Source organism: Helianthus annuus, chromosome 5 (assembly GCF_002127325.2).
Source record: "Helianthus annuus cultivar XRQ/B chromosome 5, HanXRQr2.0-SUNRISE, whole genome shotgun sequence".
NCBI classification, from domain to species: domain Eukaryota; kingdom Viridiplantae; phylum Streptophyta; class Magnoliopsida; order Asterales; family Asteraceae; genus Helianthus; species Helianthus annuus.
The window spans coordinates 4,922,426-4,935,503 of NC_035437.2; the positions used below are offsets into that span (position 1 = coordinate 4,922,426).

Here is a 13,078-nt window from a genome sequence, read left to right on the forward strand (position 1 = left end):
GGCATATCATGACTTTATTTTTTTGGATTTATCTTATGATCTCCATACAAAGTGCCGATTACTGTATCGATACCTTATTGAATCGGACTGATACCAACCGACTTCCCGCCGCAAAGCGCGTGGGAGTAACTTTTTTATATTATAAGCTATAGCGAGTGTCGGTGATGAACAAAACTGATACTGTTCGAACAACATCGGTACCATGTTGCTTTCAAGTGAACATCGGTACCAGTATTTGTACTTTTGAGACCTTTATCAATATTCTTTTGGTTTCTGATCGATGTAAAACATGTGCCGTTATCCTTTATGCGTATCATGATTTATTTTTTGGGGCTTATCTTTCGATCACCATATAAATGGTTGATTACTATACCGATACCTTAGTAAATCGAACCGATACCAACCGACTTCCCCGCTGCAACGCGCGGAGAAAGTCCACTAGTTTAATTTAATTAGAAAAGAGGATAAATTGAATCTTTTTAGTGATGAATACAGATTATTAAAGTAATGGTAATTAACACGTTTACTAGATTTAAAAAATAATCTATAAAGATAATCAACCACAATCATTATTAATAACCATGCATATAATCCAATAAAATGAAGTTCAATTACACTGCATATAATCTAATAACATGATTAGTTTAATTACACTTTTGTTTTCATGATGCCACTTAAATCTTCAAACGATAACATTCATGCTTTTACAAAAATAAACAAGTTCACGGTACCATAAACACACATCACAACTTGCAATTTCTTCATGGTCATCTAAGCTCCAACCCCTTCTTTCAAAACGAATGGCATGATTTCGTTCTCGACATTTTGTGTTGACTTTGGCTAGAGTAACCGGGTTGTTAATCCATATTTGTTTAAATATCGAATCGATTTTGTCTCTACAACCTCGCACATTCCAACGCCTTGACCTTGAGCAATTCATGGAATTCAGAAGTTTTAATCCTTGTTGATCTCCACTTGAAAGAAGAATCATGCCATATACATATGTCGCCTCTAAATGTCCTTTCGCAACTGCTCTTTTCAAATATAATAGTCCAGATTCAACGTTAACTGACGTGAAATAATCTATCTGTAAAAGAATTCCTCATTATGGTTAACTAAAATTAGAACAATAACTAAAAGATCAAAGGGTCAGTCCGATAAGTTATATATTTTAAATTATGCTTACCATTCCTTTTCTGAACAAAGACTCAGGGTTTCCTTTGTTGAAGCATTGAGATAAGAAAGCAAGCACCCTTTTATTCCGTGTAAACCAATTTGTTATTGGAAACTTCTCGATCGAAATACGTTGAGAGATGTAGTCATTTGTTGTTGATTCAAGAAAATCTTTACAACTGTGTAATAACAAAAATAAATTGGTTAACATAGATAAGCTTAAAAGTTATACATCTATTTATCTCATTAGTAACTGTAAATATGTATAAAAACTTTTTTTATACAACAATAGTTAACAAAAGAAACAAAATAGCAGTAACCGAACATTTTATCATTGATTTTTGTTTGCACAGAAATATTTATTTACTATACAAAAAACATTGTCTAGGAAATCAAGTACATATGATGATGATTAATATATAAATCTAGGCTAATATGATTACAGATTATTTTTTCTTCTTTAGAGGAACCCTTAAAAGACATGAAAATTACTTATTATAATAGCAAAGTTAGAAATTAGTACAAAAATAAAATAAGTTGTAATGTATACAAAATCGAAGTTAGTTGCATAGAAAAAAACGTACCTGAGTTTAGCATTGAAAAGATCAGTGAACGAAGATGATGCAACCCGACCAAGAACATCAACTAAAAGATCTCTTGGAAGCGATCCAACACTCGTTGTTGATGGATGAACGAGTTTACGAACTCGTTTTTCTTCATGTCTACGAACACTCAAACTTGTATCATCGTTGGTGATTTTTCTTGTTCTCTTTGGAATACCCATTGTTATTCAAATAACAACTTAATGGATTTCAAGAAAACAATAAGAATACGAACTAGTGCATGTATCTATGACCAGTAAGTGCTTTATATATATATATAGGGGAGAGGTATAATACTTGTACGAAATTTGAATTGTAAATCCTAGTTGTAACAGGATGGTAATTGGTTGTCAATATATCCTTACCATATATAAAAATTTGAAGGAATCCAAAAGGCGTACTTATATTTAATGAAGTAACAAATTCTGTTAGGGTAAGTTTTAATTACATATCTTTTTTTATATAATTAACATTACGTGTCTAGACAACGGGTTGTGAATAACTAAAGAATCTCATGGCTATATTGGTTATTATTGTTAAGGATATGCAATTCATTCAAATTCAAATATATTGATATATTCAAAGTTAATGCAATTATCTACCTATAAGTTAGGGGACTAGGGGTGGTTCACTAGTGATAGAATCTATCACTCCCACTATCCAATCAAGTCATGCCATGTGCACAACCAATATTCTATCATTAGTGATAGAAATGTAGAGGGGGTGGTATCACTAGTGATAGTATCACAACCTTTTTTATTTATTCCATCGGTGTACAACTCCTCAGGCACAGAGTACAACCCACCATACACAAAGTTCCAAAGTTCAACGCGTGACCACCACAACGCGTTAACTCTTCACGCGTGGTGGATGTGGCCGGCGGCCGTGTATAACGGCGTGGTCATGCATTCCGTGATGCTATAACGTTCCCACCCCGCCACCTCTTATCATATATTATATATCTTTATGCTATAAATACTAAGCCAATATGAGATTTGAATTGATTAATATTTGTAATAAGAATGAGCAACTGGTCCTCGGTACCAAAGAATACCGGTAACAGTATCAAATTGTACCGTATCAATCGAATGTCGCTACCAATTCGGTACCATTTTTGACGGTTTTCGGGATCAGTACTTTTGGTTCAATACACACTTTTTACCTTGAAATATCGTACCGTATCAGACACTTTCGGTATCGGTAGGGTACCAAACTCATCCCTATTTGTAAGCATAAAGATACAAAATATATGATAAACTATAGGTAACTAGTTACAATAACTTTTCCTGTATTGATATATTTGAAATTGAATGAATAAATTGCACATCCTTTATCATTTATTATTAACAATTATTCGGGTCTTTTCCGATCAACACCACCACCATGGTAGCTCTTGACGAAAGTAGCGACTTTTATAAACAATTGAACCGAACCGAACCAAAACTATGAAGCAATAGGAAGATTGCATAAACATAACATAAGCAATTTCGGATGGTTGACGATGATTTGGATTTATTTTAGATCGTCCGATGGGAAGCAATTGAAGCATCCCAAAGGGCGAATAAAATATGGTTATTTATTGACATCTATGTATTTAAAAAATGTGACAATTGTTATCAGGTTAAAGAAAAACTATTTATAAAAAAAGTATAAAAATTATTTAAAAGATACCCAACATTTAAATTGTAAAATATGAGTAAGAGGTTATTGATAATGTTGAGCGGCCCATAGTAATTAGTAGCCCATTTATGTCGGGTTTGTAATATGTCAAAACGTTTTGTGAAGTAATGGTTTGATTTGAATTCACTAAATTAACCGGTGAATGGTGAGTTTTGAATATTGTTTTATTTTTTTATTTTCATTGTAGTTTGAATTGACTATTCATGCAATAAAGGTCGTGTTTTTTGTTGCTTACAGGGTAGGAACAAAACCAGAATTACCCACACAATTTATGTGTTCTTTTGAATGAAGATAGAATCTTGATCATTAAAAAGAACTCCAAATCTAATGAATATGTTTGGTTTCTTGAGGTAATAGTATTCACATTTATTGATATTGAAATGATAGCGTTCATTAGGTTTTATTAGGTGGATACACAATTCAGGCGGGATCAAAAAAGTTTGAAACAAAAGTTGTTGCTTGGAATAAGGGGTTATTGGTAATGCTGAGCGGCCCATAGTAATTAGTAGCCCGTTTATGTCGGGTTTGTAATATGTCAAAACGTTTTGTTTCACTAAATTTTATGGTTTACAAGCATATCATGAAGACGTTTTGATGATGATACCAAGTTTATACCACTATAACTAAATGAAATTGTTCGGACTTATTTAGAGAAGTATGAACAATTTATATATTTTGCTTATAAATCATGTGTATTTAATTTTCCACTTATTTAAGTAAATATATTTTATTTCACTTGATTATAAATTAAAGCTTTATAATATTTTTATTTGGTAAACCCAGTATACTACACGGGCTACGCCATTTAATTTGCTTTAAACATAAGTGTATAAATAAAAAAGATACAAAGTAATTACATTTTATATAAACTAATGTAAAAGTAAAATTACAATTATAATGCATATACATTAAAAAATCAAGCTTACACATAATTTTGAATATGAATATATGAGAACCTATAACTTTGAATTATGCACTTTTGGAATCCTCAGGCCATTCAGCAGCTTGAAAAAAGCCTGTCTTAACAACAAAACCAAGCATGGTTAACTGACAAAACCATAAACTAACTGAATGAACAATCTTCACCCTAACTGAAGAAAGAAAGTACTTTATTACTATAATTTATACCTAGAACATTATTAACTATTTATAAAATAATCAAAAGGTGTTACGGTCCAAAACGACCCATGTTTATGCATTTGGGTCAGAATTGCCCCCTCTACCGCAAATACATGATTTTGGGGGTAAATAGATCGTTAAGCAGAAGAGTTTCATGGCACATTGCCGATGTATCTTACCAACAAAATCACTTTGAATTCTGGTAAGGAGGTTGGTTTGGATAGCTTTTAGGTGAAACCGTTACAAAGGTTTTTGAAAATTGAAAACCAAAACCAAAACCCAAGGGTTGAAAATAAAAAGCAAATCATCACCAACAGTCAAATGGTTTGACCTTTAGGAACAAGGGGATGGTTCAAATGAAAACCACTTTTATTTTGAAAACTCGAAAACTAACTCTAAAAAGCCTAAAAAACACACCAGATTTTCTTTTACAATTTTTTTTATTAAAATCCGCTAGTTTTTATATATATATATATATATATATATATATATATATATATATATATATATATATATATATATATAAACTATTTTTCAAAAAAAAAAAAAACAAAATTGTAGTGCACATGTGTAATAATTCACATGTGTAGTACTATTACACATGTGCACTACAATTTTTTTTATATATAATTTAAATAGTGAAAATTGGTATGCAAAAAAAAAAAATTGTATGTTTTTTAGGCTTTTTTAGTTAGCTTTCGAGTTTTCGCGATAACTAGCGGTTTTCATTTGAACCTTCCCCTAGGAACAAGTTGTCCAAAGATAAAACATTAAACACTAAACATGTTATCGAAAATTTAGGCATCAAACACGTTCAGATTTCTTTAATCCCGCTCTAGTGCGCAAAGCAACAGGATCATCAGCAACGAAATCTTCATATTTCTTTATGGTTCCTATAGAAAATATTAAAAGATTAGTTAGGGAACCACATGGTTTATAAAAACAGAACTTAAAGCATATGCACGTAAAGTAACAACACATATCAGACAGACGGAGATTGGGTACCATGCATTTTCTTGACAAAGAGTTCAAATTCTCTTAAGTTGTGTTGTTCAAGGAGAGTTTGATCGAGGCCACGGTAGGTAAAAGAACATATACATCTACCGAAAAGGTCATTTCTTGGTTTTGCAACTTCTAGTATCTTCCCGTATCCTTGCCTATCATAGCATGGAAACGCATTTTGACCCGAAACAGCTATACCAGAAACCCATCCAGCATTCTCTACCTAAAGTATTAAAAATCATCACTAGTAAATACTAAGGGGTTGTTTGGCAACATCTGAATGGTTAAGTGCTGAACCAGTAAGAGGTCTGAACGATTAAGTGCAGAACCAGTAAGAGGTCTGAACCATTAAGAGTCTGTATAATGATTAACCGTTCAGAGGCAAATGTCTGACCAATTCAGATTAGAGATCTTAACCATTCAGACTCTGTACAAATCTTAACCATTCAGAGGCAAATGTCTGAACCATTCAGACATCTGCTCGTGAAACAAACAGTTTGAACCATTAAGTGCTGAACCAGTAAGAGTCTGAACCATTAAGAGCCTCATTAAGAGGTACACAAACAGCCCCTAAACCTGAAATTTTCCATCAGTTTGAAGATAACTAACTAACTAACTACCTTGCAAACAAACTCATCGGCTTCAACACATGTAAAGTTTAAATGAGCTTCATGCCGCCTTAACATTATAGCAATTGGTTTATAGCCATCATAGAATCCAGCTGCCCGTTCAGCCGCATGGTTGTCAGTTGCGTTACCTGATAACTGATCATCCATGAAGAATTATAGGAATTAGTTGCTTACAGTTAAACAACCAGTGTTGAAATAACCGACTTACCTTTACAGAAGTGCGAGCAGGTTTAAACAACGGCACGGCCATCTTTAGTACCCTGACACCATGATCAATGAGATACTGGGAGTACCATTTTAGAAAAAAGGTACCACGCGGGCTATCGTAGTCGTGATCGTCACAAAAGAACGTTGAACAATCAGGCGGTGTACCCCAACAACTCGAGTCTTGTGCTGTTTCTGCAGCTTTCTCAAGAGACTTTCTTAGGTATTTATCATAGCACTGTAAATGGAATTCACCAGATAAAGACGAGGGGTAACGCAATTCTCCGCAAGCACCTAAACCAACTTCAACCTTGAAAATGCTTCGATCCTGGAATAATTCATCAAATTCATCCCGAAAGCTTCTCATATAGTCGGTGTATACCTCGACAGCAGTACGGTCTCCCAAAACACGCTCCTCGTCAATTCCCCAAGTAAGCGTTTCAGTGTTTCGCGTTCCTTGTCCGTCTGTGAAATAGATATCCGGGTTTTTTTCGCCAATCTCTTTAATCCATTTAGGCAATGGAATATGAGCATCGTCGCCAACACATTCATGAAACGACATTAAAACCTGCATCTTATTAAAACCCGACTGACGGATTATCGAAAAGAGTTGGTTGTAACCTTCCCAATTGTAGTCTCGGGGCTTGTTGGCCTCAACAATTCCCCAGCAGATATTAACGGTTATACCATCAACTCCAACTGACTTGAGTGTTGTTAGTTGAGTCATCAGATCATGAGGACTATAAACCAGCTCACATTCCATGTTGATGATCCCCAACTGAAATTATTATTAGGAAAAAGAGTAAATTACTTTTTGAGTTCGTTTTAGTGGTTTTAACCACTTGAGTCCAAAATCAAAAAGTTTAATGCCCTGAGTCCCTAGCCATTTATTTTATAACATTTTGAGTCCAATTTTGTTCATTTTGTAACGATTTGAGTCCAAAAAATTGGACTCAAAAGGTTAAAATTTGGACTCAAAAGGACTCAAATGGTTAATGAAAATGCTTATAGGGACTCAGGTCGTTAAACTTTTTGCTTTTGGACTCAACTAGTTAAAACCACTAAAACACAGGGACTCAAAAAGTAATTTACCCTAGGAAAAATTACAAGTTTTGTCCTTTATCTTTATACCAATTTTCAGGCGGTGTCCTTTTTAACGAATGTTGACAGACGCTGTCTTTTACTAGGTATTTTGTTGCAAGTTTAGTCCTTTACACCCAACCCAGTTAAAAAACCCTCTTAATTGTTGAGTGTAAAGGACTAAACTTGCAACAAAATACCTAGGTAAAGAACTAAACTTGCAACAAAATACCTAGTAAAGGACACCGCCTATCAACAATTAACAGGGTTGGATGTAAAGGACTAAACTTGCAACAAAATACCTAGTAAAGGACACCGCCTGTCAAAATTCGTTAAAAAGGACACCGCGTGAAAAGTGACATAAAGATAAAGGACAAAACTTGTAATTTTTCCTTATTATTATAAAAAGTGTTAAATGCCATTTTAGTCCCTGTGGTTTCGGCCATTTTGCCAGTTTAGTCCAAAAGTTTCATTTTTAACCTGTGGGTCCAAAAAGGTTTCACAGTTGTCATTTTAGTCCACTGGGTTAACTTCATCCATTTTTTCTGTTAACGAGAAGGCCAATTCGGTCATTTTATATGGCTGAATTGCCCTTTTAGTTAACAGAATTACATACAAAATGACCAAATTGGCCTTCTCGTTAACAGAAAAAATAGATGAAGTTAACCCGGTGGACTAAAATGGCAACTGTGAAACCTTTTTGGACCTTTGGACTAAACTGGCAAAATGGCCCAAACCACAGGGACTAAAATGGCATTTAACTCTTATAAAAATAAAATTCAATGCAATGCAATGTTGAGGTGAGGGAGGTTACAGGTGTACGTTTCGATACAAGACTCACCGGTAGCATTACATAAACAGTAACAGGTCGTGTGCCTGAATAACTTGTTCTAGGTCCCTTGATGTTCTTCTTCTTGCGATATTTTACGGGTATACTATGCCGCATTCTGGCAAACGACTCATTTATCTATACAAAAATTTGGCAAACAATAACTGCTTCATTTTGCAATCAATAGTTTTGATGATAATCGATCGTGTTCTTACCCTAGCCACTTGTTCCCTCGAGAGTGTGTTTCTGAAACGAAACAATCTGTGAGAAATCAATCAATACAAACTTGGCATGAGCACGAACGAACGAACAGGGGCACGTACCTGGATAGATATCGGCCACGAGTAATTGTACGAGCCATAGCGAACAAACCCTAACGCAAAACCAAACAAAGGCAAGCAAAGGTGGGTGGGTGGTTATCTATTATCTAAGATATATATGTATCATCGATCTTCTTTATTTGCCATTTAAGCCCTTCATGTTTTGAAAATAAAAAGGAAACTTCAAGAAAATCAATGAGTAAATTGCCATTCCAGTCCCCGAGTTTTTATCCAAATTATCATTTTAGTCCAAATAGTTTTTTTTTCTCCTCTGAGTTTCTGACTTTTCATTTTTCTTGTCATTTTGATCACATTGTCTAACTTAGTCTAAAAACCAGGTTATAATCAGGGGTATTTTTGGCATTAAATTATTATGAGGTTTATAAACTATGTTGTAAACTACCCCTGGTTATCACTACACAACAGTTATGCCAAAAATACCCTTGGTTATTACCATATTTTTAGACTTGAGTTAGGCAATGTGATCAAAATGGCACGGAAATGGAAAAGTTAGGAACCAGAGAGGAGAAAAAAAATTATTTGGACTAAAATGGCAATTTGGACCAAACCTCAGGGACTAAAATGGCAATTTACTCAAAATCAATTCTAGAATTAATGATATAACTGAGTTTTCACTTATTTACATACGAGAAAAATGTCCGGATAGTCCCTGTGGTTTACTTTATTTTCATCTATAGTCTCTGCTTTCTAAAATTACAGCTATAATCTCCAACGTTTTCCCTCCTGTTTCTCGGATAGTCTCTAACATAGATGGGAGTTAGTTTTTTGTGTTAAGTGGTATGAAATGACAAAAATGCCCCTAGTATCAAAACAAATATAATCATGCGGTCCCCGTCCCCACCCACCCTTCTTCTCCACTTGTTCTTCTCCATCAGTCAAACCCACCCCAACCCTCCAATAACATCACAATTTCTGGCGGCAGATTATTCCCATTGAAAAGCCACATTATACAAGTAGGCCCCGCCACCCCGTCCATACCCCTTTCTCCTTCGTACTTCATCTTCCAAATCCACACCGACGACCTGAAACTTCCCATGAAATCATCCCTAATCAAACCTTGTGTGAATTACGATTTTGGCCCCTGTGGTTATATCACTTTTACCCTTTTAGTCCAAAAAAGAATTTTTTAACATTTGAGCCCCCAACGTCTTTTTTTTCTAACCCTTTTGGCCCCTAACATTTAATGGAAGGGGTTAGTATCAGGGGAAATGGGTTTGAAGAAAAGACGTTGGGGGCTCAGATGTTAAAAAGTTCTTTTTTGGGCAAAAAGGGTAAAAGTGATATAACCACAGGGGTCAAAATCGTAATTTACGCAAACCATAAATAAAACCGTTCAAGCTTAAAGCAAAACCTACAAATCGAAATTAACCATCTACAAACTCAAATCAAACCCGAAAAATTGAAACGAAAGCCTATGATGAACTCGTTTTTAATCCAAAATCAAAATATAGCATTTCTCAAAACAAGGATGTCTTAAACAAGCCACCCAACTGCAGTTATCAGCGACCTAACTTTTCCTCAAAATTAAAATTGTGACAGGTTCTTTAGTATTTGGAGGTCCCACGGATGGCGCCAATGTAAGAACGGTACTTGAACACATCCTCGAACTGGTTGATCCGATGAGAAGTGATTCGATCCTTGGTCTGCAAAACAAAACACCGTTAGGACTCGTTATAGGAATGAGATTATTCCTATAACCACCCTCCGGTGTGAAAATAAGTATACGTTTTTGTGGGAGTAAAGAGAATGTATTGAGAGAACAATGTGTCTTACCTTCTTGATGATCCTTCTGTTTATACTTATGGGTGATTCTAGGGTTTCCGCGTATTTTTTGAAGTCGGTTAGGCGACTCCTATTTTATCGGAGGTTTATACGTGTGGAGATATATGATAATATCTTCCCTATTTATGACATATTTAATGGCTTGTTTTGATCCGGAATGACCGAATTGGGTCATTCCTCAACACTTACCATTAATACTTTATAGTTGATTCTGTTTTAATTCATGAACATCTATATTTACTTTAGTTGTATTAAGTATGATTCTTATCTATCGTAATACAATTACACATGTCATGGATGTCACTACGTGGTTGACAATAAATCATTCATATTGTCTTCTTGAACTTTGTAGAAGAACATGGTTAGCAAGTACAAAGTGCTATTAAAATAAAGAACACTAGCAAGTCTCATGTGGCTTTTAAGGGATGAGTATAAGTTTGTATAAACCATTGTACTTTACTTGTTATGGAGATCTTCTCTATTAAATAGCTTAAGTTTAGGATATTGTAAATTATTAGTTCTGACCTATGTTGTGTGTTGTGTTGCGTTAGTTTCAAACAACTGCATGCGTCCTCCGGGTGCTATTCTAACTCCTGGCGAGAGTATTATTGCAACGGGTAACAACATTTGACATATATTAATTGCTAATTTGTTTTTATGAATGCAGCCTCTATTTCTATATATATTACCTACAAATTTCACTACCTCTTTTATCAATGGCAGTTTTCAAGTTTGTGGAACCTTCAGAAAACAATGAAATACCGATAGACCGAAAGAGAAAAGTGAAATTTAAAATCATGAGTCTAAAAGTGAAAGGAATGATGGACTATGTACCCGAGCTAGTAAGTCACACACACTCTTTTGAGATATATTCTTAAATACAAACATATACATACATATGTAAATTTTTGTATACACCAGCAAATGCTCCACCGTTTATATAAACTTGTGTTCTCACTCAGTTTGATGAGCAAAAAGATCTAGTAACTGTGGAGCAGATACTGCAAGTTGTTTTCCTAGACGTGGCACGACCAAGCCCAGTAAGTTTTCTAATATGCATACGCGATACTACTTTTAAACCTTATCTTGGCTATCCACTTGCTTGAGATTGTTTTACTGCACCATCTTAATTACTGACATCATACCAGGCACTAGAGAAATTGAAACGCCAGATAGCCGAGGCTGAGGCCGTTGTTGAAACCCGCAAGAAACCTCCGGAAGACACCGAGCCAAAGATTGTTGGTGATGGACTTGTCATAGATGAATGGGTGAGTCACTGTACAGACGAGTCGACGGGCTGGGTAATGGGTTAGGTTGGCGGCTGCAAATGAACTGAATGAACACGAACAAGACCTTGGTCGTGTTTGTTTGTTAAGAAATATATGTGTTCATGAACTGTTCATTAACACTTAACAAACGATATTTTATGTCCGTGTTCGTTTGTTAAGAAAATGCATGTGTTTGTGTTCGTTTGTTAATTTAAGGCAACGAATGAAAACGAACGTTAATGAACACAAATGAACACAAACAAGCGTTCATGAACAAAATATAAAATACATTGACACTTATTAAATATTTTATCTGTCGGAAATTTTGAGTATTTAAATAAAATACAAAAACTAAAAACACTAATAAACTAGCGAACATAAACGAACATGTTACTGAACGTTTACGAACATAAATGAATGAACGCAACCTCTGCTCATGTTTGGTCATTTAACTAAACGAACGAAATTTCTTGTTCATGTTCGTTTGCTTAATAAATGAACGAGCACAAACGAACTTCCTGACGAACGGTTTACAAACTGTTCGCTGAACATTTCGTTCATTTGCAGCCCTAGGTTGGCCTACAAACATTTTTTGTCAAAACGTTTATATATTATTTCAGAAAGAATTGTTTTATAATAGCCGATTATGGAGATTTTTGGCGCTAAAAATAACTTTGACTCGTTTTCTTTTAAGCTCATTTATTTACTTGACAAGATATAGGTAAAATATAACCCTAACTAATTGTTCCTTGTAGAAAGAACGCCGGGAGAGATACCTCGCTCGACAACAAGTTGAAGGAGACGACTCGGTATAATAATGAAATATTTCTTTTTATGTTGTTTCTCATTGTTAAAAGCTTTCCATTGTTGAATCTGTAAGTTGAGAGGTAGATTACTACACGTATATAACTACGCCGGTTGGTGGTTACACGTAGGAGGTACAAGTCAGAACAACGTAAAGTACTGTTTGGACTTGCACACGACGGTTCCATCAACAGGTAGAACCATAATTCTCTTGTGTGATTGGCAATCTGTATGTTTTGTATGTTATAAGAGTTATCTTAGCATATGGTTCATTGCGCCGTATGAAATGAATTCTCAAGTATGCTTTTTGGGTGAGGAAATATTTGCTGAGTCCAGCAATGTAGCTCTGCTAGTTGCTAGAAACCGTTCAAAACCACAGTCCAACGGCTTTTGGGTTACGTGAAAATCGTTAGTCTTTTGGTTTATCGAGTTTAAAGTTTCTCCCTTTATATGCATGCCTCATTTCTGTTCTTTTATTGCGAGAATCAAGGGAAAATATGAGTTATTTAGGACGAGCCACCTTGACCCTGCTTGAAGCTTTGGTGTCAAACGGGTCGAATAAGAC

The 13,078-nt window shown here is 34.9% G+C and overlaps 3 protein-coding genes across 3 annotated transcripts; 1 reads left to right on the forward strand and 2 right to left on the reverse strand.

Annotated features, from left to right (window-relative positions):
• Window positions 1–606: 606 nt before the first annotated feature.
• LOC110938452 (putative F-box protein At1g67623) lies at window positions 607–1,998 on the reverse strand. Its single transcript, XM_022180775.2, has 3 exons — window positions 1,758–1,998; window positions 1,187–1,352; window positions 607–1,087 (listed from the first exon to the last, which is right to left on the reverse strand). Exons 1-3 carry the CDS (start codon window positions 1,955–1,957, stop codon window positions 683–685), a joined length of 771 nt encoding a protein of 256 aa, XP_022036467.1. The 5' UTR covers window positions 1,958–1,998; the 3' UTR covers window positions 607–682.
• Window positions 1,999–5,316: 3,318 nt separating this feature from the next.
• LOC110939766 (beta-amylase 2, chloroplastic) lies at window positions 5,317–8,734 on the reverse strand. The gene is made up of 7 exons (XM_022181331.2): window positions 8,642–8,734; window positions 8,534–8,564; window positions 8,331–8,456; window positions 6,414–7,187; window positions 6,197–6,340; window positions 5,580–5,799; window positions 5,317–5,467 (listed from the first exon to the last, which is right to left on the reverse strand). The coding sequence occupies exons 1-7, from the start codon at window positions 8,677–8,679 to the stop codon at window positions 5,379–5,381; spliced, it is 1,422 nt and encodes a 473-aa protein (XP_022037023.1). The 5' UTR covers window positions 8,680–8,734; the 3' UTR covers window positions 5,317–5,378.
• Window positions 8,735–10,976: 2,242 nt separating this feature from the next.
• On the forward strand, window positions 10,977–12,800 carry LOC110938453 (vesicle-associated protein 4-2). Its single transcript, XM_022180776.2, has 5 exons — window positions 10,977–11,058; window positions 11,165–11,283; window positions 11,404–11,481; window positions 11,590–11,709; window positions 12,465–12,800. The coding sequence occupies exons 1-5, from the start codon at window positions 11,007–11,009 to the stop codon at window positions 12,522–12,524; spliced, it is 429 nt and encodes a 142-aa protein (XP_022036468.1). The 5' UTR covers window positions 10,977–11,006; the 3' UTR covers window positions 12,525–12,800.
• Window positions 12,801–13,078: the final 278 nt, after the last annotated feature.